This window comes from Hirundo rustica, chromosome 27 (genome assembly GCF_015227805.2).
Source record: "Hirundo rustica isolate bHirRus1 chromosome 27, bHirRus1.pri.v3, whole genome shotgun sequence".
NCBI classification, from domain to species: domain Eukaryota; kingdom Metazoa; phylum Chordata; class Aves; order Passeriformes; family Hirundinidae; genus Hirundo; species Hirundo rustica.
Genome location: NC_053476.1, coordinates 3,454,356 through 3,474,936, shown reverse-complemented (window position 1 = coordinate 3,474,936; position 20,581 = coordinate 3,454,356). Strand labels below are relative to the sequence as shown.

Here is a 20,581-nt window from a genome sequence, read left to right as displayed (position 1 = left end):
CTCTGCCGGGATGGGAAACTGAGGTGGGACGGGCAGAAGGAGGCACGGCTGAATGCTCAGGCACTGCAGGAAGGAGCGGCCGGGGTGGCCTCGGTTGGATGCGGTGCTGCTGGCAGTCCCGCGGGGTTTGTGGGGGCTGCGGGCGGGTCGTGGTGCAGGTCCCCACTGCGGTGATGCAGGAGCCGTCGGACACAGGACCCGTCGGAGGCTCAAGGCCACAGCATCGGGTGCCCAGCGGGTGTCGGGACAGGTCACCAGCCCTGCAGCCGTCGTGTACGAGCGGTGGCTTCTCTGAGCCGCGAGCCACAGGGAGGACACGAACCCGGGCTCGGCCATCCCGTGCCACAGCAGAGCCCAAACCCCACACGTGTGGGGAACAGACACCAACCACGCAGGGCTCCCGTGGCACTGGGTGGGCTGCCCTGATGTCAGGCCCGTGGCATCCCCCTTGCTCGAGCTGCCCAGCTGCTGTGCATGCCTGGGATTCCTGCAGCCTTCCGGCACGGCACGGCACGCTGTCCCCACTGCCACACATGCCCACGGCACTGGGCACCGCGTGGCACAGGGCACGGTGCGCCGGGCGCTGGCACAGGTGTGCGGTGAGCGCGCAGCACCGGACGCAGACACGCGTGTGGCACTTGGCACAGCCTCACACGCCGGCATCGGCGCGTGCCGGGTGCTGCCAGCCGTGGCACGGCAGGTGCCCCGTGCGCCTGGCCGCACTCCCACGGCACGGTCCTGCCAGCCGCTGCGGCCAGGGCTCTTCAGGCAGCCGCAGATCTTCCCTACCACCCCGGTGCCCGTCGTGTTGCTGCCTCGCTGCCCGCTGCGACGCTGCCCCGGTGCCCGCCGTGATGCTGCAGTGCCCGCGATGGCGCTGCCCCGGTGCCCGCATGGCCGGGCATCGCTGGCCGGTGGCCGCGGGTCCGCCCTGCCCCCAGCCCGCGCTAATCACGCTAATTGGCACCGTGGCTAAAGCGCTTAGGCCCTCACCTCCCTGACCCGGCTGGCAGCTGGGCTGGGGGGGTGCTGGGACCCCCGGAGCCCATCTGTGCTGGGGGGCAGGGACACGGCAGTGGCCCCGTGGGGCGGCCCCGGTGTCTGGCACCCACGTCCGGCTGCACGGAGCCAGTCAGTGCCTTTGCGGACAGGCGTCCCATTGTTCGGGGGTCCCCATTCCGGGGGGGTCCCCGGGGCTGGGGTCTGTGGGGAGAGGGGTGCTGGGTGCCCCCGCTAGGGCGAGGTGGCTCCTGCCGTCGGCCCAGCCCCGGACTTTGCCCCCGGGTTGTTTTCAGCTGCCTGCAACCACCCGACTCAGCAGAAACGCTCCCCTGGGCGTGGGGCTGGGCTGGGGGGGCGCCGGGGGGGCTCCCGCTGGCTGCCACCCCGCACCCACCCGGCACCCACCCAGCACCTGGTGCTGCAGGTGGGACGCGCAGGTTTGGGTGCCGGCGGCGCAGGGTGGGCTGAGACCTGACTGCGCTCATCACACGTGTCCCGCTGGAGGAGGAGGAAGAGGAGGAGGAGGAGGAGAAGAGCCGCCTCCCGTGTCTGTCTGTCTGTCTGGGCCGCCCCAGCGCGCCCGGGATTCCTCGAGTGACGGTTCCTGGAGCGGCACCGCAGGCTCCGCCGGCCGATCCCAGGGTGCCGGTGATGCCGGGGGTGTCAGGGGGCTGCTGGGGTCTCGCTGGGGTGGCGAACCCCGACCTAACGCCGTTCCACCCGCCCCGGCTTTAGCCCTGAACCTCTCCCTTTCGGGGCTGCACCCACCAGGCCACCTCAACGGGGAAACTGAGGCGGGGCGGCCGAGCCCACCCACCGCACACTGGCTTTGGGGACGCCCCATATTCCGCCCCACAGTGGGTTTCACCGCGACGCGGATGCACCCCGAGCCCCACACATGCCCCGAGCGTGTCGGGGCTCTGCCGGCGTGCGGGGTCCCGGGGGAGAGGGGCGGGGGGCGGCGGGGGGGCCGGTGCCCGGCGGGGGCCGCGCAGCTCTGGATCCCTGCCAGTGCCTATACTTGGAAGTTCTCCGCGCGCCGTTCCCATATGGAACAAACATTTGCTGCAGCCCCCGGCTCTATAGGTACCGCCGGCCCCAAACCCCGGCCTGAGGCTGCGGCGAGGGGCGCTCAGGCCCCATGAGCCCCCCGAGGCGGGGAGCGGATCCCCGGGATGGTGGAATGCGGTGCGGTGCCTCAGTTTCCCTGAAGAGGCTGGGTGCAGGCGACGCCCCCTCCTCAGGCGTTCTGAGGGACCCCTCGTGAGGCGCGGGGAGCTCCGTGCACCCATGGGCGCAGCATCCCTCGCCCCCCATGCCGCGCTGGTCGGGGAATCCTCGGCTGGGGGGGGTTGCAGCAAGAGGCGCCCCGTAGCCTGGGGGTGTCGGGGGGGCCCCCCAGCCCCGTCCGCCGCGTTTTAAATCCGCCGGAGGAATTTCTGTGGCGGCCAAGACAAACGTGACCTACTTTCTGCTGTCCCCGCGCGGAGCGGAGGAGCCCGGGGCTGGGCACCGCGCCCGCCGCGGCCCCCCCGGGCCCCCCCCGGCGCGGGCTGAGGGCCCCCCGAGCCCCTCACACCCCTCCGAGCCGGGAGGGTCACCGAGGGGTCACGGGGGCTGGGGGTGGGCTTGTGAGCGGGGCCGTGGTGCTGGATGGGTGCTGGGTGTCCGTGGGATGTGGAACGGGGTGGGCGCCAAGAGCCGGGGGTGCCACCGCTTCAGTGTGCCCGTCGGGGGGTGCCCCCCACCCCCGGTGCTGCCCGTGCCCTGACCTCCCCCCCCCACAACGTGTCTTTGCCACAGCAGAGCTCGCAGAGGAGGGATCGCCTGGACCCCCGGCGCCCCCCGCCTCGTAAGTCACCACCCACCCTATAAAGTCACCTCCACCCTATAAAGTCACCCCTACCCCATAAAGTCACCCCCACCCCATAAGGTCGCCCCCAGCCCCAGATTTGGGGGTGTCCAACTGTAAAATGAACACGTCAGAGCTCAGCCGGGCTCAGCCTGGCGCAGCATCCCTGGGGCTTCCCTGGCTGGTGAGGGGCTGCCCTCCTCACCCCCCTCCCCAACGGGCTCCCCCCACCTCTTGGGGACCCCCCAGCCCCTCCCCAAAGGCGGGGGGGAACTCCCGATGTGCGCTTGTGCTTCGCGGCACGCTCCCAGCCCTGGGCGTGTTCTCACACAGCCTTGCGCCCCTGGGTGTGCTTTTGCACACTCACACGGCCTCGCACACCTCTGCACGCCCCTGTGCGCGCTCCTGCACGGCCTCGCGCACCTGTGCCCGCTCTCACACACCTGGACCCGCTCTTGCACACCCAGGCACACGCTCTGACGTGCCCTGCACGCTTGTGCCTGCTCTCCCTCAGCTCGGCACACCTGTACACACACTCGCACACCTGTGCCCGCTCTCACACACCTGTACCCGCTCTTGCACACCCGGGCACACACTCTGACGTGCCCTGCACACTTGTGCCGGCTCTCCCTCAGCTCGGCACACCTGTACACACACTCGCACACCTGTGCCCGCTCTCACACACCTGTACCCGCTCTTGCACGCCCAGGCACACGCTCTGACGTGCCCTGCACACTTGTGCCTGCTCTCCCTCGGCTCGGCACACCTGTACACCCACTCGCACACCTGTGCACGTTCTCGTGCGTCTCTGCGTGCCCCTCCGCAGCCCTGCGCGCTCTTTGGTCCCGCGGGTGCTCCGCCAGCTTTGCACACCCGTGCGTTTCACCCCCGCTGTGCACACACTCACCCCGCTGTGCCCTCTGGCCCAGCCCCGGTGCTGTCGCACACACCCCGCACGCCGCTCCCTCCTCGCGCTCTCGCACGTCCCTCGTGCCCTTGCCCAGCCCTGGGCGCCTTTGCACGCTCCGCACGTTCTTGCACCCTCGCGTCCCACCGCTCCTGGGGGTCCCCCCACGGCTCCACGCCCCTCCCTGGGGTGGGGGTCCCCTCTGTGTTCCCCCCTTTCCCCGCTCCCGGAGGAGCTGACGCCGCTGTCCCGCAGGGTCCGGCCCGGGATGCTGCGCGGTGCTGGGCACTGAGGGGCACCATGGGGTGCGCGGCGTAGCCCCCCGCCGTGGCCCCCCCGGCCTGGCCCCCTCCGCCGTGGCCCCCGCGTGGCGCCGGAGCCCCCTCGGTCGGTGCTGAGCGCTCCTTGATGGAATTGCGGTGAATGGAACAGAAGCCCAGCACCCTGGACCCGCTGTCGGAGCCAGAGGACACCCGGTGAGCCCCCAGCCCCGCACGGGGACGCGTGTGGCACCGTGCCCACGCGCGTCCCTGCGCGGCCTGCACCTGGCTGTGCCCTGTGTCCGAACGTCGCGTGGGTCCCCAAGTGTCCCCGTACCTGCTGCACCCCTGTGTCCCTTGTGTCCGTGTGTCCCTCGTGTCCTCATGCTCGGTGTGTCCCCATGCATCCCTGCGCGGTCCTCTATGTGTCCGTGTCCCTGTGTCCTGAGTGTCCCCTGTGCCCAACGCGTCCCCCTCCACCCCACGCGTGTTCCCAGCCCGGGGGTCCCCATGTCCTGTGCATCCCTGTACCCCAGGTGTCCCCCAGCCTCCCTGTCCCTCGCATGTCCCCGAGTGTCCCTCTGTGCCCGTGTCCTGGCTGTCCCCCTGCACCCCACGTGTCACCGGCTGTGTCCATGCCCAGCTGCCCCTGTGTCCCCACTCGTGCCCCCCCACCATGGCGTCCCGCCGCCCCCTCCCCTCGGGGCCCCTCGCCCCCCGGGGCTATTTCGGGGTCCGGGGTCACCTTGGGGCTGGAGCCCCCCCCCCCCCCGGGTGGGTGCGGGGTCCCCGGGGTGCCCCCCCCCCCCCCGCGGGGCCGGGCGCGCGCGGACCCCCGCCGCCCGCCATTGGCTGAGCCCCCGATGACGTCACTTCCCCGCTCAGCCAAAAGGACATTTTGTCTTTGACTGTGAATGAGCCCCTCCCCCACCCGCCCCTCCCCCAGCCTTCCCCAGCCCCTCCCCCACCCCCCACCCTTTCCCTTCCCCTCCCCCACCCTTTCCCTCCCCCCCCGCCCCGCCCGGTCCCAGCCCCCCCCGGGGCGGTGCCGTGTCCCGGAGGAGGGGTCCCGAGGGGGGCGTTCTGGGTGGGGGGGTCCCCAGTGCTCTCCAACCCCCCAGGGCCGGACCCCACCTGTGACATCGCCGCGTCGGGCGGGGGCTGCCCACTTCCCAGCAGAGAAGGGGGTCCGGGGGGGGATTTTGGGGGGGTTGTTGGAAATTTTTTGGGGGGGGGGGCGCGCGGCAGAAATCCGCGGGCACCCTCCTAGCCTGTTCCCCCCCCCTCGCCCCGCTCCCGCAGGTGGCTGGATGGGAAGCGCAAAAGAAAGAGCAGCCAATGTTTGGTGAAGAGCAGCATGTCAGGTACGGGCACCCCCGGCTCACCCCGGCGCCTCAGGGGCTCGCCGGGTGCTGCAGGCGCCCCGTGTCCTGGTGGCCACCCTGGGAGCCCCGAGTCCTTGCCGGTCACCCCATGTGTCACATGGGTCCCCCAAAGTCTATGGACACCCCTTTGTCCCCGCCATGGGCACCCCAGGATTTCTGTGTCCGTGCGTCCCACGGACACCCCAAGTCTTGACCGGGTCCCCCCGAGTCCCACGGACACCTCTTGTCCCCCGTGGGCACCCCAGGAGCTCCATGTCGTTGTCAGGGTCCCACGGACACCTCCTGTCCCCCGTGGGCACCCCAGGAGCTCCATGTCGTTGTCAGGGTCCCACGGACACCTCTTGTCCCCCGTGGGCACCCCAGGAGCTCCATGTCGTAGTCAGAGTCCCACGGACACCCCCTGTCCCTGGTGGAGAGCCCGAGGTCCCCGCATCACCCAGGCACCCCAGATCCCCGCGGGTCCCCCGGGATCCCCGTCCCCCCCGTCCCGGTGGGTGCCCCGTGGGTCGGGGCGGTGCTATCGGGGCGGCAGCGCCCTGGGGTGGGCGATAAGGGGGGCCCCGCGGGCGCTGCCCCCCGCCCTGCCCCATTCCCCGGCGGGGAGCGGCCGGCGCCGCCGGGACCTGACGGGGGGAGGACGAGGGGGGAACGCGGGCGTGCAGCTCCCGCCCGTCCCCTGCCCCCACCCCGCTCCGCCACGGGGGGAACACCCGGGGACCCCTGCATGCAGCTCCTGCAGGGCTCCGGAGCGGGCTCGAGGGGTCCCCACGCCGGGATCTGTGGGATCCCGGGTGGGTGTGGCGGTGCCGGGGACCCCCCCCCCGAATTATGGGTGCTCTCTAAAGGGGGGACCCAGACATCCAGCTCCCTCCCCTCGGGGATTCCCACTTCCAAACCCCCCCAAAACACGAGGGTGGGCTCCTGGGGTGGGGGGGACAGGGTGCTTCTTGCATCATGGATGAGCCGTGCCTCAGTTTCCCTGAGCAGCTGGTGGTGGGCAGGCCGGGGGGACTCTGGCGGGGGGCTGGTCCCCGGGCTGCCAGGCAGGGGGACCCCAGACAACGGCGGGGACAGTGGGTCTTTGTGTGCCAGGGGGACAGGGACCCCCCCGCTGCCGGTGCCCGGCCGGATAATGGGATAATGGGGGCTTTATTGGTGCGGGGGGCTCGGGCACCCCCCACACACACCCCCAGCGTTAACCCTTGCCGTGCCGGAGCAGGGGCAGGGGCGGGGCGGACAGTGGTGGGTGCAGACAGAGGGGAAACTGAGGCACAGGGAGGGGAGGGTGTACCAGGCATCCCTGGCATGGGGTGTGCAAGGAGGTCCCTGAATCAGAGCTCCTGGGGGATCCCCGATGTGGGGTGTGCAGAGGGGTCCCTGACCCGGGGTTTCTGGGGGTCCCCGATGTGGGGTGTGCAGAGGGGTCCCTGACCCGCGGTTTCTGGGGGTCCCCGATGTGGGGTGTGCAGAGGGGTACCTGACCTGGGGTTTCTGGGGGTCCCCGATGTGGGGTGTGCAGAGGGGTCCCTGACCCGGGGTTTCTGGGGGTCCCTGACCCAGGGTTTCTGGGGGTCCCTGCTGTGGGGTGTGTCGGAGGGTTGCTGGTACAGGGTGCTCCAGGGGTCCCTGACTCGGGGTTCCCTGGGGTTACCCTGTCACAGAGCACTCTGGGAGCCGCTGACTTGGGGCGCCCTGGGGATCCCTGCCGTGAGGATTTCTGTCACGGGCTGCTCTGGAGGTCTCTGTCACGGAGCACCTCAGGGGTCCCTGCTGTGAGGGGTGCCCTGGGGGTCCCTGACTCGGGGGTCCCCGCAGGGTACATCCCTAGTTACCTGGACAAAGATGAGCAATGCGTGGTGTGCGGGGACAAGGCCACCGGCTACCACTACCGCTGCATCACCTGCGAGGGCTGCAAGGTGAGCTGGGGCCGGGGGGCTCGGGGTGGGGGCTCGGGGGAGCTCAGCAGCGCTCACTGCCTCACCCCCTGCGCCCTCCCCAGGGATTTTTCCGTCGGACCATCCAGAAGAACCTGCACCCCACCTACTCCTGCAAGTACGATGGGTGCTGCGTCATCGACAAGATCACCCGCAACCAGTGCCAGCTCTGCCGCTTCAAGAAGTGCATCTCCGTGGGCATGGCCATGGACCGTGAGTTGGGGGGCTCGGCTGGTGGGGCAGGTTGGGGTCCCAGCGCCGCGGGGCACATTGGGGTGCCCAGGTCAGGACCAGGCTGGGATGTCAGGTGTTGGGATGCAGCAGCGGGGTGGGATGCATGAATGGGGGGGTCCTGGCTGACTTAGGGGGGTCCCAGATGATAGCAGGGGGGGGGGTGGGAGGTGGGTTGGGCTCCTGTGGGGCGAGTTGGGGTGCCCAGAGCAGGAGGAGGCTGGGGGGTCACCCTGGGGTGCTGTGCTGCCGCTGTGAGGTGCGTGGATGGGGGGATCCCGGCTGATGCTGGGGGTCCCGGCAGTGGTGCTGGATGACTCCAAGCGGGTAGCCAAGAGGAAGCTGATCGAGGAGAACCGGGAGCGGCGGCGGAAGGAGGAGATGATCAAATCCCTGCAGCATCGCCCCAACCCCAGCGCCGAGGAGTGGGAGCTGATCCATGTCGTGACAGAAGCCCACCGCAGCACCAACGCCCAGGGCAGCCACTGGAAGCAGAAGCGGAAATTCCTGGTGAGGGGATGCAGTGGAGGGACCCCGTCACCATCTCGGCCCCTCCAGCTGGGAAATGCTGAGCACACACACGCACATGTGGTGGCGGTGCCAGGGTTTGGGATGTCACCGGTGTCCTTGGGCAGTCGAGGGGGGTTGGGACATCGCTCAGTGTCCTTGAGCTGGTCACCCCCAAAGGGTTCAGGGGTGAGCAGTGACCGAAGGGGACAGCTGTGCTCGCAGGTGGCCCTGGCCACAGCCCTGGTCCCTGTCGCTATCCCTTGTCACTGTCCCTGTCGCTGTCCCTGTCACGCAGCTCCCTCTCCTGGCTGCTGCACCGGCCCTGCCACGACCGTTCCCGGTGACATGAGGGCCCCGGAGCGGGAGCAGGGTCACATCATGGCCCCCTGGGGGTCACAGGGAGGGGGAACAGGGTCACTCTGCACCCCAACACCACTGCCCACCGTGGGGGTCCCGGGGGCTGGGGGGGTCACTGTCACTCTGCACCCCCAAACCACTGCCCACCGTGGGGGCCACATGTTGGACATGGTCACACCACAGCCCCAATGCCACCGTGGGGGTCCCAGAGAGGGTGACAGTGACACTGCACCCCCAAACCCCACTGTCCACCACGGGGGTCCCAGAGGGTGACAGTGACACTGCACCCCCAAACCCCACTGATCACCATGGGGGTCCCAGAGGGTGACAGTGACACTGCACCCCCAAACCCCACTGATCACCATGGGGGTCCCAGAGAGGGTGACAGTCACACTGCACCCCCAAACCCCACTGATCACCATGGGGGTCCCAGAGAGGGTGACAGTCACACTGCACCCCCAAACCCCACTGTCCACCACGGGGGTCCCAGAGGGTGACAGTCACACTGCACCCCCAAACCCCACTGATCACCATGGGGGTCCCAGAGAGGGTGACAGTGACACTGCACCCCCAAACCCCACTGATCACCACGGGTGACACGGTCACACCGCACTCCCCGGTGCCACCGTGGTGGTCCCCAGGGGGCACACGGTGCCATCACACCTCCCCAACGCCACCACCATGTCCCCCACAGCCTGAGGACATCGGCCAGTCCCCCATGGCCTCCATGCCCGACGGGGACAAAGTCGACCTGGAGGCGTTCAGCGAGTTTACAAAAATCATCACCCCGGCCATCACCCGCGTGGTCGACTTTGCCAAAAAACTGCCCATGTTTTCAGAGGTAACGGCGGCGCCGGGGAGGTCTGGGGCGGCCCGAACGACCCCAAACCCCTCCCCACCACTGCCCCCGTGTCCCCCCCGCCAGCTGCCTTGCGAGGACCAGATCATCCTGCTGAAGGGGTGCTGCATGGAGATCATGTCGCTGCGGGCGGCCGTGCGCTACGACCCCGAGAGCGAGACGCTGACGCTGAGCGGGGAGATGGCGGTGAAACGCGAGCAGCTCAAGAACGGCGGCCTCGGCGTCGTCTCCGATGCCATCTTCGACCTGGGCAAGTCCCTCTCTGCCTTCAACCTGGACGACACCGAGGTGGCCCTGCTCCAGGCCGTGCTGCTCATGTCCTCAGGTAATGGGCGGAATGGGGTGGGCAGCGCGGTGCCCGGGGAATCGGAGGGTGTTTTGGGGGGGCACCCCAATGCCCGGAGCTCTCACTGTCCTGGGGAGGTGTTGGGTGGGCACCCTGATGCCAGAGATGCGCAGCAGCTTCAGGGGGAATTGGGTGGGCAGCCCCATGGCCACAGGCTGTCCGTGGGGATTGTTGGGGTGGCACCCCCTTGCCCACAGCTCCCAGCATTTGGAGGTGCATTGGGTGGGTACCCCAATGCCCGGTCCTGACAGTCTTGGAGGTGTGTGGGGTGGGCACCCTGATGCTGGAGCCCCCACCGCTTGGGGTGGGCGCCCACACTGATGCCCAGAGTCCTCACTGTCCTGGGGGTGTTGGATGGGCACTCTGATGCCAGAGCCCCTCAGCATCTTCAGGATGCATTGGGTGGGAAACCATGCCCCCCTGGATTTTGGGTGGATTTGGGGTGGTCACCCCAATTCCCAGAGCTTCAGGCAGCTGTGCCAGGCTGGGAGGGGTCTCAGGAGCATGAGGTGGGCACCCCAGTCCCTGGTACCCAGGAGCACGGGTTGAGCCTCTTGGTCCCCTGGGGAGCCCTGCCAGGCTGACGTGGGTCTGTGTGGTGGGCACCCCAAAAGCCAGGGGGTGCGTGGGACACTCAGCCCTGTGGGAGGGAGAGAGACTCTTCCATGGGCAGAGAATGCCAGGACAGCAAAGAGAGGTTTAAACAAAAAAGGGGAGATTGTGAAGGGGTATTGGGAAGAAATTCCTCCCTGTGAGGGTGGGGAGGCCCTGGCACAGGGTGCCCAGAGCAGCACCTGGAAGCATCCAAGGCCAGGTTTGATGGGGTTTGGAGCAGCCTGGGGTAGTGGCAGGTGTCCCTGCCCATGGCAGGGGTGGGACTGGACGAGCTTTAACGCCCCTTCCCACACAAACCCTCCCGTGACTCCTCGATCCCCCGTTCCCCGCAGACCGGACGGGGCTGATCTGCGTGGAGAAGATCGAGAAGTGCCAGGAGACGTATCTGCTGGCCTTTGAGCACTACATCAACTACCGCAAACACAACATTCCCCACTTCTGGCCCAAGCTGCTGATGAAGGTGACGGATCTGCGGATGATCGGCGCCTGCCACGCCAGCCGCTTCCTGCACATGAAGGTGGAGTGTCCCACCGAGCTCTTCCCCCCCCTCTTCCTCGAGGTTTTCGAGGACCAGGAGGTGTAGGGGCTGACACCCCCCACCCTGTGCCCCCCCCCCGAAACCCCGCTCTGGCCCCCCCCTCCCAAATCTTTCTCGTCCCCCCTGTAAGGACAAGGGGATGCTGCGCCCAGGGTGGGGGTCCTGCTGTGCCCCCCAACAGCCATCTCCCCACCCCCCCGCCCCAGGACTTGACGAATTTTGTTTGTTTGCACAGGGAAGGGCCCCGACGGTCGAGCGTTCCCTTTATTGTCCTTCTCTTCGTAGATTATTATTTTTTAAGCATTTATTTCCCTCCCTGAGAGGCTAAAATATTAAACTAACTGCACTTTGGAAGGAGGAGGAGGAGGAGGAGGAGGAAGAGCAGGGAGGAGAGGAGGGGGCTCTGGGCTGCACAGGGAGAGGCTGCCCCAGCCGGCGGGGCCATGGCCATATGCACTTTTGGCCGGGCAGCAATTTAGGGGGGCTGGGGTGGGGGCCAGGACCCCCCCCCCAATGGCAGGGCAGGGGCTGGGACCCCCATTCCCCATAGTGGGGTGAGGGCCAGGACCCCCCCCACAGCAGGGCGGGGGCACAGTGGGGGCACAGCGGTGGCAAGGGGGACCCCAGCCCATCGGGGTGCAGGGCTGGTGGACGCCCCCCCCCCAGCCCACCGGGTCTGCCCCGGCTGGGGTGAACCCCCCCCGTGTCCCCCTCTTATCCCCAAATTTGGGGCCAGATTTGGGGTTTGGGGGGGTTCTCTTGTCTTTTTTGGGCTGAGAGGAGACGATTTTGTGCCAAGCGCCGCGGATGGTGGGCGCTGCAGGACACTGGGGGGCGAGAGGTGGGGGATCACTCCCCCCCCTCCAAACCCCCCCCCAACTTTTCCGTTGTCCTTTTTTTGTTGTTTTTTTTTTTCCCCCCTCGTCCTCGTGGGTTTTGTCGTGTCCGTCAGGAGTTGCAAAGGCCCCGGAGGTGCCGGCGGGGGGGCGGTGGGTGTCCCCCCCGGGACCCCCCACTGCACTACTGCCCCAGCCCCCCGGCAGCAGCACTTTGGGGGGGCTGCACTCCCCAAACGCCCCCCCAGTGCTGCCGGGGGGGCCCGGGTTGAGGTGGGGGCCGGCATGGGGGGAGTCCCACAGGGGGCTTTGGGGTTTGGGGGGGGGGGGTCACAGCTGCGAGGGGGCACCCGGGAATGGTTTTATCACCTTTTTAAAACACCACCCCCCCCCCAAAAAAAAAATATTTAGGTTTGTGAATTTTTTCTTACCTCAGGCGGAGGCCGAGGGGGGGTGCGGGCCGGGGGGGGGCCGGCGAGGCAGGCCGGGCCCACCTAAGCTAATATATATATATATATATATATATAAATATATATAAAATATATAATTTTTGTAATTAAAAAAAAAAAAAATCTTTTTACGGGTCGTTTAAAAGCAGAAAATCCCAACACCAGACACGTCCCCCCCCACAGGCACAGGGGGCCGGGCTGGGCTCCCCCCACACACACACCCCAGACTCCCCCAACCACGGGGGTCGCATTGGGGGGCCCCGCCAGACCCCCTGCAGCTGGGTCGGGGGGCACAGCAGGGCTGTGGCACCACGGGGTGCCCCGAGGTGGGGGGGAGCCTGCCCCCAGCCCCAAATACCAGCGCCGGTGGTGCAAAATGTCTTAAACCCCGAGCCGGGCGCCCGGCTCGGGGGTCCCGGCAGCACCGGGCGGTGCAATAGGAGCCGAACACTAAACGCCCGCACTGGGGGGGCCGCAGCTTTCGGGGGTTCGCCCCCCACCCCTGGCAGCGCCGGTGCCTTCGGGCCTCGGGCGGGGCCGCGGCGCCCGGGCGATGCCCCCCGCGCCCGGTGCTGCCGTGTCCGTGCCGTGTTGGCGCCGTGGCCGCGTTGGTGCCGTGGCCACGCGCGCTGGAGTTTTGCCACGTCGGTGCCGGTGCGAGGCGCGTTGGTGCAGCGCTGGCGCCGCGGCCACGCGTGTTGGCGCCGTGGCCGTGCCATGTCAGTGCCATGGCAACTCGTGTTGGTGCAATGACGGCACGGCGCCATGGCCGTGCCGGTGCTGTGGCCGGTGCCGTGACCAGTACAGTGGCCGTGCCGGTGCCGTGGCCGTGCCGGTGCCAGTGCCGTGGCCGTGCCGGTGCCACGGCGGGTGCTGTGGTCATGCCGTGGCCGGTGCCGTGCCCGTGCCATGCCATTGCGGTGCCACGGCCGTGCCATCGCGGTGCCGGTGCCGTTAGCCCCGCGCTGCCCGCGTGTTCCCGCACACGCTCCGTGTCACGCCGCGCGCTCCCGTCGCGACACGGCAGCGCCGTCGCGGGACGTGTCTTAATCAGCCCCCGTGACCCCCCCCAACCCCGAGCGGCCACACGGGGCCCTGGGGCAGCTTGTCCCCGGTTGGGAGGGGGGCTCAGCCCGGACCCCCCCCCTCCACCCGCTGTCCCCCGCACGCCCCTCCACACCCCGTACTCCCCCCGCGCCCCCCCCCACCCCGGGCCGTCCCCGCGTCTCCGTCTCGCGTCGCCATCGCACGTCCAGCATCCAGCGTCGGTCTCGGGGGGCCACACCGGTGCCCCCCACCCCTGCGCCACCTCCCTCGGGCCACCCCCGCCCCGCGTCCCCCCCCCGTCCCCGCGTCCCCCGTCCCCCCCCCCCAAGCACATACCTCATGGCTCCCGGAGCTGCCCCTGTCCGCGGGCGTCGAGCCCGGCCGGCACCCGGCCCAGCACAGCCCCGGCACGGCTCGGCTCGGCGCGCCCCACGCGCGGTCCCCCCACTATGCAGGGTGCCGGGGGTGGGGGGCCCGCGGCCGGCGTCGCTGAATGTAGGGGCGCGGGCCGGGTGGGGGGGGCCCCGCGGAGCCCCCCCCCCGTGACAATCACAGTCTGTGACGTGCGATTTTAAAACCCTTTTGTGTTTTGGTCAGGATTTTAAAGAAAGATATTTTTATGGTAATTGTTGCTGGTCTATTTTACTATATATTTATGTAATAAATATATGATGAAAAAAAAAAAAAACCAACAAAAAAAAAAAAAAAAAAACAACCAACCAAACCCACCCACACCCCCCCTCCCACGCCCCCCCCAAGACCCACCCACACCGCCCCCCTCCCCAGCGCGGCTGGATCCGGCCTCTGCGTCCCACCCCCGGCCACCAGAACGGGGGTGTCGGGGTGAGGGGACCCCCCGGCGCTGCCAGCGGAGCCGTGGGGGTGGTGCCCGATTTGGGGTGGGGGGTCCCAGCATCCTGGCGCCCACCTTGGGGTGAATCCCTGCGAGTCCGACGGGCGCCACGGGGTCGGTGCTGCCCCGGGAGGGGAGGGGGAAGTTCTGTGTGTCCCCCCCCTTGCTGTGGTGTATGTACAGGGGTGCGTGGGGAGGGGTCCGGGGGGCACTACTGGGCGTCGATGCGGAAGGAGAGCAGCTTCTCGGAGTGGAGGTTGTTGAGGGTGCGCAGGTCCGGCAGCTTCAGCAGCAGTTTGGTGAAGCGCGAGGTCTCGGCCGGGCGCGTCTTCAGCACGAGGGCGCGCAGGGCCCGCAGCAGCGTCTCCTGCAGCTGCTCCACTGATGCCGTGTCCTCCATGCCTGAGCGGTCTGTGGAGGACAGGGGGGTCAGGGGCGGGAGAGGACACACCCCAGCTCCACCCCCAAAACCTCCCCATCCCACCCCAGCATCACCCCGATCCCAGCACTGAACCCCCTGATGTTCCCCTGGTATCACCTCAATGCTGTCCCTTAATGCCCCAAACACCTCACTAACTCCCCGATCCCAGCCCCAAACCCCTCCATCCTTTTCCAAACTCCTCTGATCCCCCCCCCCAAAACTCCCCGAAGCCTCTCGTGCCCACCTGCCGAGACAAGGACGACGGCGGTGAAGAGCCCCAGCTCCTCGTCGCTGAGCTCCAGGGCGCTGAGCTTCTCGCTGAAGTCGAACATGGCCCCGAGCAGGTCTCCCATGCCCATGGCCCACAGCTCCTCCAGCCCGTACCGCGTGCGGCTCATGAACGTCACCGTCTGCTCCTTCACGTCGAACAGCGACGCAAAGCGAACCATCAGCACCTGTGGGCGGGGGGCAGGATATGGGTCGGGGCACCAGGCAGAGCCGTGGGCACCCCGCGTCCTGCCAGGGGCGTCGGTGTCCGCGCCGCAGCGCCCAAACGTGGGGCACCGCCGTGCCGTGGGGCACCCGACGATGCCGGGGCGTTGTGCCACGACCGCGGGCGCCGTGATCCAAACCGTGGCTACCAAACGTGGGTACTGTGCGATGCCAGGGGCACTGTGTTTCATGCCACGGCTCCCAAATGTGGGGCATTACAACAACGCCATGGGACACCGGGCAGCGCCACGAGGCTTCGTGTCAGTCCGTGGTTCCCAAATATGGGGTACCATGCCATAGTCCACGCCACAGCTCCCCAAAGTGTGGCACCGCAGTGCCGTGGGGCACTGTCTAATGCCAGGAGCACTGTGCCGCATGCCACAGCTCCTGTTCGTGAAGCACTGCAGTGCTGCAGGGCTCCGTGCCAGTCCACAGGGCACCGTGCCATAACAGGGACACCGGGCTCCGTGCCACAGATCCCAAATGTGGGGCACTGCAGTGCCGTGTGGCACCAGGCAATGCCGTGGGCGCCGTGGCTCCCAAATGTGGGGCACTGCAACACCACGGGACTCCTGCCATGTCCTGGGCCACTGTTCCCGTGCTTTGGGGCTCCGTGCCAGTCCACGGAGCACGGACAATGCCATGGGGCACCGCGCCGTCCATCGAGCCCTCGCCACTCCAGGATGTACCTCAAAGGTGCCAGCCTTGAGCAGGGTGACTTGGTCGTGCTGGGAGAGCGCCTGGAAGCCGGGAATGTGCTTGGCGAACTCAACGACCTCGCGGACGGCGGGGGTGAAGCTGAGGGAGAAATCTTCCCAGATCTCCTGCACCGAGCGCCCGCTGCGGCCGGGCACGTGGCTGTTCATGGGGCACGCCTGCGGGTGACCAGGGGTCAGCGGGCACCGGGGGCTCCCCCGGCCTCTGCGGGGCTCCCCCCGGCTCTGTCGCTACAGGAGCTCGGGGAGTGGGGGGGAACTGACAAGGGGATTAATGCGATTAGCGGCTAAAAATAGCCGGGAGGGAGCGGGAGCCCCCGGGCGCTCACCGGCAGGACGTCCTTGGGGCCGCGGGGCCAGGGGCAGCCCCGCGGGGCCGGGGGCTCGGGGTAGGCGGCGGGGCACAGCCGGGGCTCGGGGGGGCCGGGGGCCCAGGCGGGGGGCGCGTCCCAGCGCAGCACACCGCTGTCGCAGGCGGGAGGGGGTCCCAGCTTGTCGTGCGCGTAGATGAAGATCTCCTTGTGGGCCTTGGCCACCTGCGCGATGACGTCCTCCGTGGCCCCCCCCGGGCTGGGCGAGCGGGGCGGCGTCAGCTGCTGCGGGAACTGGGAGAAGCAGGCGGGGGGGGCGAGCGGCGGGGGGCCGGGGGCCGGTGCGCGACCCCCGCCCGCGGCGGGACCCTCGCCGGGCCCCGGCATCGGCGGTGGGGCGCTGGCCATGCCGCCCATGGCGCTCTGCATCTCCGCCAGCATCCGCTGCTTCTCCCGCTTGGGGATGCGCCCGAAGCGCACGGCTGCGGAGGGGGGGGGACACCGGGGTTAGGAGCACAGCAGGCACCGTGAGCCCCTCCCCGCCCCCCAGAACTGCAGCAGGGGGGGGCCAGGAGGTGCATCCCTTCCCCCGGGCTTGGAGGGGACACCTCGCCCCGAGCACGGTGGGGTCCCATCCCAGGAGGGGACACGCAGCCTTAAAAATGGGAAAAGCCGGTCCTGGAGGGGACATAGAGCCCTGAAGGGAGGGGGACCCATCCCGTGAGGGCATGCAGAGACCTGAGCACCGCGGGGAGGCATCCAAGGAAGGGACAGAGAGCCCCGATGTTGGGGGACCCTGTGTGGGAGGGGATACACAGCCCTGGCCGCAGGGAACCCATCCCGGGAGCGGACATGCAGCTCTGGGCACGGGGCACCCAGACTTGGAAGGGACACGCAGCCCCAGACATGGTGGGGGGATCCCAGAAAGGGGGGACACATCCCGTGGGACAGGCACAGCACCCAGCACAGGCAGGGGGACCCGGCTCCAGGGGAGAAATACAGCTCTGGACACATCCCGGGAAGGGATGAGCTGAGCCGCCTGGGCACGGGAAATCCCATCCCCAGAGGGAATCCCCGGCTCGGGACGTCACGAGGGTCCCTCCGAGCTCACCATCACGGGACATGCCGACCAGCAGGCACTTCTTGAAGCGGCACTGCTGGCAGCGGTTGCGGTTGATGCGGACGATAGAGCAATTCTCGTTCTTGAGGCACTTCTTGTACTGGATGTTCTGCTGGATGCTGCGGCGGAAGAAGCCCTGAGGGGAGAGCGGGAGGAATCACCGGGGGTCCCCGCAGCGTGACAGGGGCTCCGTGCCCCATCCCCGGCCCCATCCCAGTACCTTGCAGCCCTCGCAGGCGTGGACGCCGTAGTGGAAGCCGGAGGCGACGTCCCCGCAGACCTTGCAGAGCAGCACCATCCCGTTGAGCTCTGCGGGGGGATGGGGGTCAGCGGGGGCCGGGGGTGCCTGCCGTGGGGTGGGGGGACCACCCGTCACCCCCCCCCGCGAACCCCACTCACTCGTGACGGTGCTGCCGGCTTTGCTCGGCGAGCTGCGGCGCCGCTCGTCCGCGGGGACCGGCTGCACCCCGGGGAAATTCACCGAGGAGCCGTACGAGGAAGAAGAGGTGGAGGAGGAGGAAGAGGAGGAGGAGGAAGGGGAGCCGTCTTCATGGGGGGCCAGCGTGGCTCCGCCATAGGCGCGGGAATCCTGGAGGGAGCCGGTGGGCGACGGTGGGAAATACGTGGGGAAGGGCTGCGAGCCCGACTGGGAGCTGCCGTTGGAGCTGTCGCTGCAGAGGGACACGGGGCTGGTGCGGGTGGGAGAGGCGCCGCTGGAGCCCACGTAGCTGATCACCCCACCTGCAGGGAGAAGGAGCCACTCATGCACCGAGCTGTGCCGGGCTCAGCCTCCCCCGATTGACGGAGGGGGGAACCTCCGGAGGTGGGTGGGATGCCCGGGGAAGGGCCCCGAATCCATCGGCAATCAGCATGCACGGGCATCCAGCGGAGCCACACACGCACTGAGCTGTGCCAGGCTCAGCCTCTCGCAGCTGAGGAGGGGGAAACCCCCCGGGAGAGGGACTGCAGTTGGAGGGGGATCCATAGGGAACCATCCCGGATCCATGGGCATCCCGGTGGGCAACTTCTGTACTGAGCTGCACCAGGCTCAGCCTCCCTCAGCGCGGGGTGGGGGGGGTGGAAGCCCCCCAGAGGGGAATCGCAGCCCCACGCGGGGTGGGGTCTCCAGGGAAGCACCCCGGATGCATCCCGGATCCATGGATATCCCGCTGCGCCGCACGTGTGCCGCCCACCCTGAGTCAGGCACCGCACCCATCGGCTGCCACGGGCGACGGCCCCACGTGGGACGGGGACAGCCGGGTTTATCCGGGTGCGTGCCGGCTGGGGACACGGGCAGGGCACCCCGGAATTGCCTGCAGGAGGAATGTGGGCTGGGAACCCTCTGGAGAGGTGAAATCGGGAGGTCACAGGAGTTAGTCCTGCCGTGCCGGGCTCCGCGCCAGCAGCACAGCCGGGCTCCCACCCCACAGCTCCCGGGACAGCCCCACGGCGCAGCCCCCCAGGGCACCGGAATGCTCCCAGCTGGGGGGGATACGCCCCCACCGCAGGACCGAGGAGCTGTGTGAGAACCCCCGAAAGTGGGGAGCAGCATGGGGGGGACACACGCGGGGCCGCTGGCTGAGGTCACAGTCGTCGTCAGCCCACTCACGGGGCAGGAACAGCAGCACCGGGACACGACTCCGGGCTGGGACACGTGGATGGTGATGTCGGGGACACACGGGATCACCAGGGCCATGTGTCTCCCGCCGCACACGGAGCCGCTGGCACAGATGCCACGCGCCAGAGCCAGCTTGTCACCATCCCCCCCCCCCCCGCCTCACTGAACCACCTCCAAAGGGGGTCACGGAATTGGGGACAGTGGGTCCCACCTCCAGGGCGGCTCATCCTGGGGACACCCCTGCTGCTATCACACCAAAATAATGGGGGGATTCCCCGCACCCCAAAGCCTCGGGACACCCATTTTAGGGTTTGGGGTGCGGGGATTCCCCCTCCGGGCTTTCCCCGGAGCGAGGGAATCTTTCTTGACCCCAAAGCAGAAGGAACCCCCCCCCCGCAAACAGCCTCCCCGCAGCCCCCTCCAAGCTCAGGCGGCCTCACGCCGCCGCCCCACGTGCTCCAGCCGCACGTGGCCCCCCTAAACCCCGCCTCTTCACGCTTTACCACGCCCACCTCCCCTCCCATTGGCCAAAACTCGCCACGCCCCCTCCCGTTGCCCCGGAGACAGGGCTGCCCTCCCCCCGTGAACTGCGGCGTCCCCCAGTTCCGTGCGTGACGTCATCGCTGATGTCATGTGCCGACCAATGGCAGGGGGCGGGGCGGGGCTGCGGGGAAAACAAACTCCGCACGTGGCAGCGGCGGGGAGGGGGACACGTGCGGGGGGGTGGACACGGGGGAGGGGGGGCACCGCCTCCGGTCCCCCCCTCCGTCCCTCCCGGTGCGCGGGGAGCCCCGACACGCGCGGCACCGCCTCGGCCGTCCACGGGATGCCCGGTCCCCGTGGCTCCGGTGCCGCTGACAGGGACACTCCGATCCCGCCGCGGTTCCCTCCGGTCGCCCTGACCGGTCCGGACACACCGATCCCTGTGCGCTCCTCTGCGGTCTCGGTTGTTGGGACACTCCGGTCCCGCTGCCCGGGACCCACTTCACTCCTCTCCGGTTCTGCTGCCGGGCAGACAACAATCCCTGTTCTCGTCCTTCCTACCCCTGCGTCCAGCACTCTCTGGCGTTCGGGAATCCTCGGTCCCGGTCTCCGGGACACCCGGGTACCGCCGCGCTCCCCTCCGGTCCCGCTGTCCCGGACACCCTGGAACACCGATCCCTGTTCCAAACCTTCCTACCCCCGCGCCCAGCGCGCCCCGGCGTTCGGGACACCCCAGTCCGGTCTCCATCCCTTCTGCCCCGACCACCGGAGCACCCCGGTGCCGGTGTTCACGTTGCCCCGATATGCAAGACGCCCGGTACCGGCGCGCAGCCCTCCCGACCCTCCTCCCGGGGACACCCCGGCCCCGCTGTCCGAGCCTTACCCCGCTCTGCAGGACCCCCCGGTCCCGGTAGGACGGAGCCCCGTTCCGGGACGCGGTCCCGGCGCGCATCCTGCCCAGTCGGGCGTGCGGGACCCCTCGGTCCCCGTGTCCGGACCCCTCCAACTCGCGGTCTCAGCGCGCAGCCCCTCGCCGCGGTCCCGGGGCGCTTTCCCCCGATCTGCTCCGGTGCCGGTGACCGGTGCCGGTGCCCGCACGGTGGTCCCGGGGGTGGGGGGCTCCGGCGGGGCACTGACCTGTGCTGCCGGCCTCGGGGGCCGCCATCCTGTCCCGGCCCCGTGAGCCTCCCGGAGCGGAGCCGCGCCGAGCCGTGCCGCGCCGCCGCCCGGTGCGGGCTGTTGTGCGCCCGCCGCCCGCCCCGCCGCCCCCCGCACCGGCCGCGGCTGCGCACTGGGCCGCACGCGGCGCCGCCGCCTCCCCCATGTGATTCCCGGGGACAGCCTCGTGCCCCAGTGACACACTTTCCGCCGGCGGCCCCGGCCCCGCGCCGCCGCCGGGGAGCCCGGGCTCGGTGGGGACCCCCGCACCGGGGCCGCCT

The 20,581-nt window shown here is 69.0% G+C and overlaps 2 protein-coding genes across 4 annotated transcripts; one reads left to right on the top strand and one right to left on the bottom strand.

Annotated features, from left to right (window-relative positions):
• The first annotated feature begins 4,097 nt into the window (after positions 1 to 4,097).
• Positions 4,098 to 11,902, top strand: THRA (thyroid hormone receptor alpha). Its single transcript, XM_040087395.2, has 8 exons — positions 4,098 to 4,237; positions 5,324 to 5,385; positions 7,222 to 7,322; positions 7,406 to 7,553; positions 7,876 to 8,081; positions 9,133 to 9,279; positions 9,364 to 9,622; positions 10,591 to 11,902. The coding sequence occupies exons 1-8, from the start codon at positions 4,185 to 4,187 to the stop codon at positions 10,839 to 10,841; spliced, it is 1,227 nt and encodes a 408-aa protein (XP_039943329.1). The 5' UTR covers positions 4,098 to 4,184; the 3' UTR covers positions 10,842 to 11,902.
• Positions 11,903 to 13,901: 1,999 nt separating this feature from the next.
• NR1D1 (nuclear receptor subfamily 1 group D member 1) lies at positions 13,902 to 20,366 on the bottom strand. 3 transcript variants are annotated; one of them, XM_040087391.1, is made up of 9 exons: positions 20,280 to 20,366; positions 19,704 to 19,805; positions 17,441 to 17,782; positions 17,262 to 17,350; positions 17,033 to 17,177; positions 15,940 to 16,403; positions 15,584 to 15,769; positions 14,647 to 14,857; positions 13,902 to 14,392 (listed from the first exon to the last, which is right to left on the bottom strand). In XM_040087391.1, exons 1-9 carry the CDS (start codon positions 20,305 to 20,307, stop codon positions 14,193 to 14,195), a joined length of 1,767 nt encoding a protein of 588 aa, XP_039943325.1. In that variant the 5' UTR covers positions 20,308 to 20,366; the 3' UTR covers positions 13,902 to 14,192. The 3 variants fall into 3 exon arrangements, with proteins under 3 accessions (XP_039943325.1, XP_039943326.1, XP_039943328.1); XM_040087392.1 differs by lacking the exon at positions 19,704 to 19,805; XM_040087394.1 differs by lacking the exons at positions 19,704 to 19,805; positions 20,280 to 20,366 and adding an exon at positions 18,871 to 19,023.
• Positions 20,367 to 20,581: the final 215 nt, after the last annotated feature.

Bases quoted from the DNA above. Each gene is read 5' to 3' on its own strand.
- THRA (XM_040087395.2), top strand. From the start codon at position 4,185: ATGGAACAGAAGCCCAGCACCCTGGACCCGCTGTCGGAGCCAGAGGAC. The intron at 5,386-7,221 runs GTACGGGCACCC...GGGTCCCCGCAG, and splicing joins GGTGAAGAGCAGCATGTCAG to GGTACATCCCTAGTTACCTG. The intron at 7,323-7,405 runs GTGAGCTGGGGC...CGCCCTCCCCAG, and splicing joins TCACCTGCGAGGGCTGCAAG to GGATTTTTCCGTCGGACCAT.
- NR1D1 (XM_040087391.1), bottom strand. From the start codon at position 20,307: ATGGCGGCCCCCGAGGCCGGCAGCACAG. The intron at 17,351-17,440 runs GTGAGTGGGGTT...ATCCCCCCGCAG, and splicing joins AGCCGGCAGCACCGTCACGA to AGCTCAACGGGATGGTGCTG. The intron at 14,858-15,583 runs GTACATCCTGGA...CCCCGCCCACAG, and splicing joins TCAAGGCTGGCACCTTTGAG to GTGCTGATGGTTCGCTTTGC.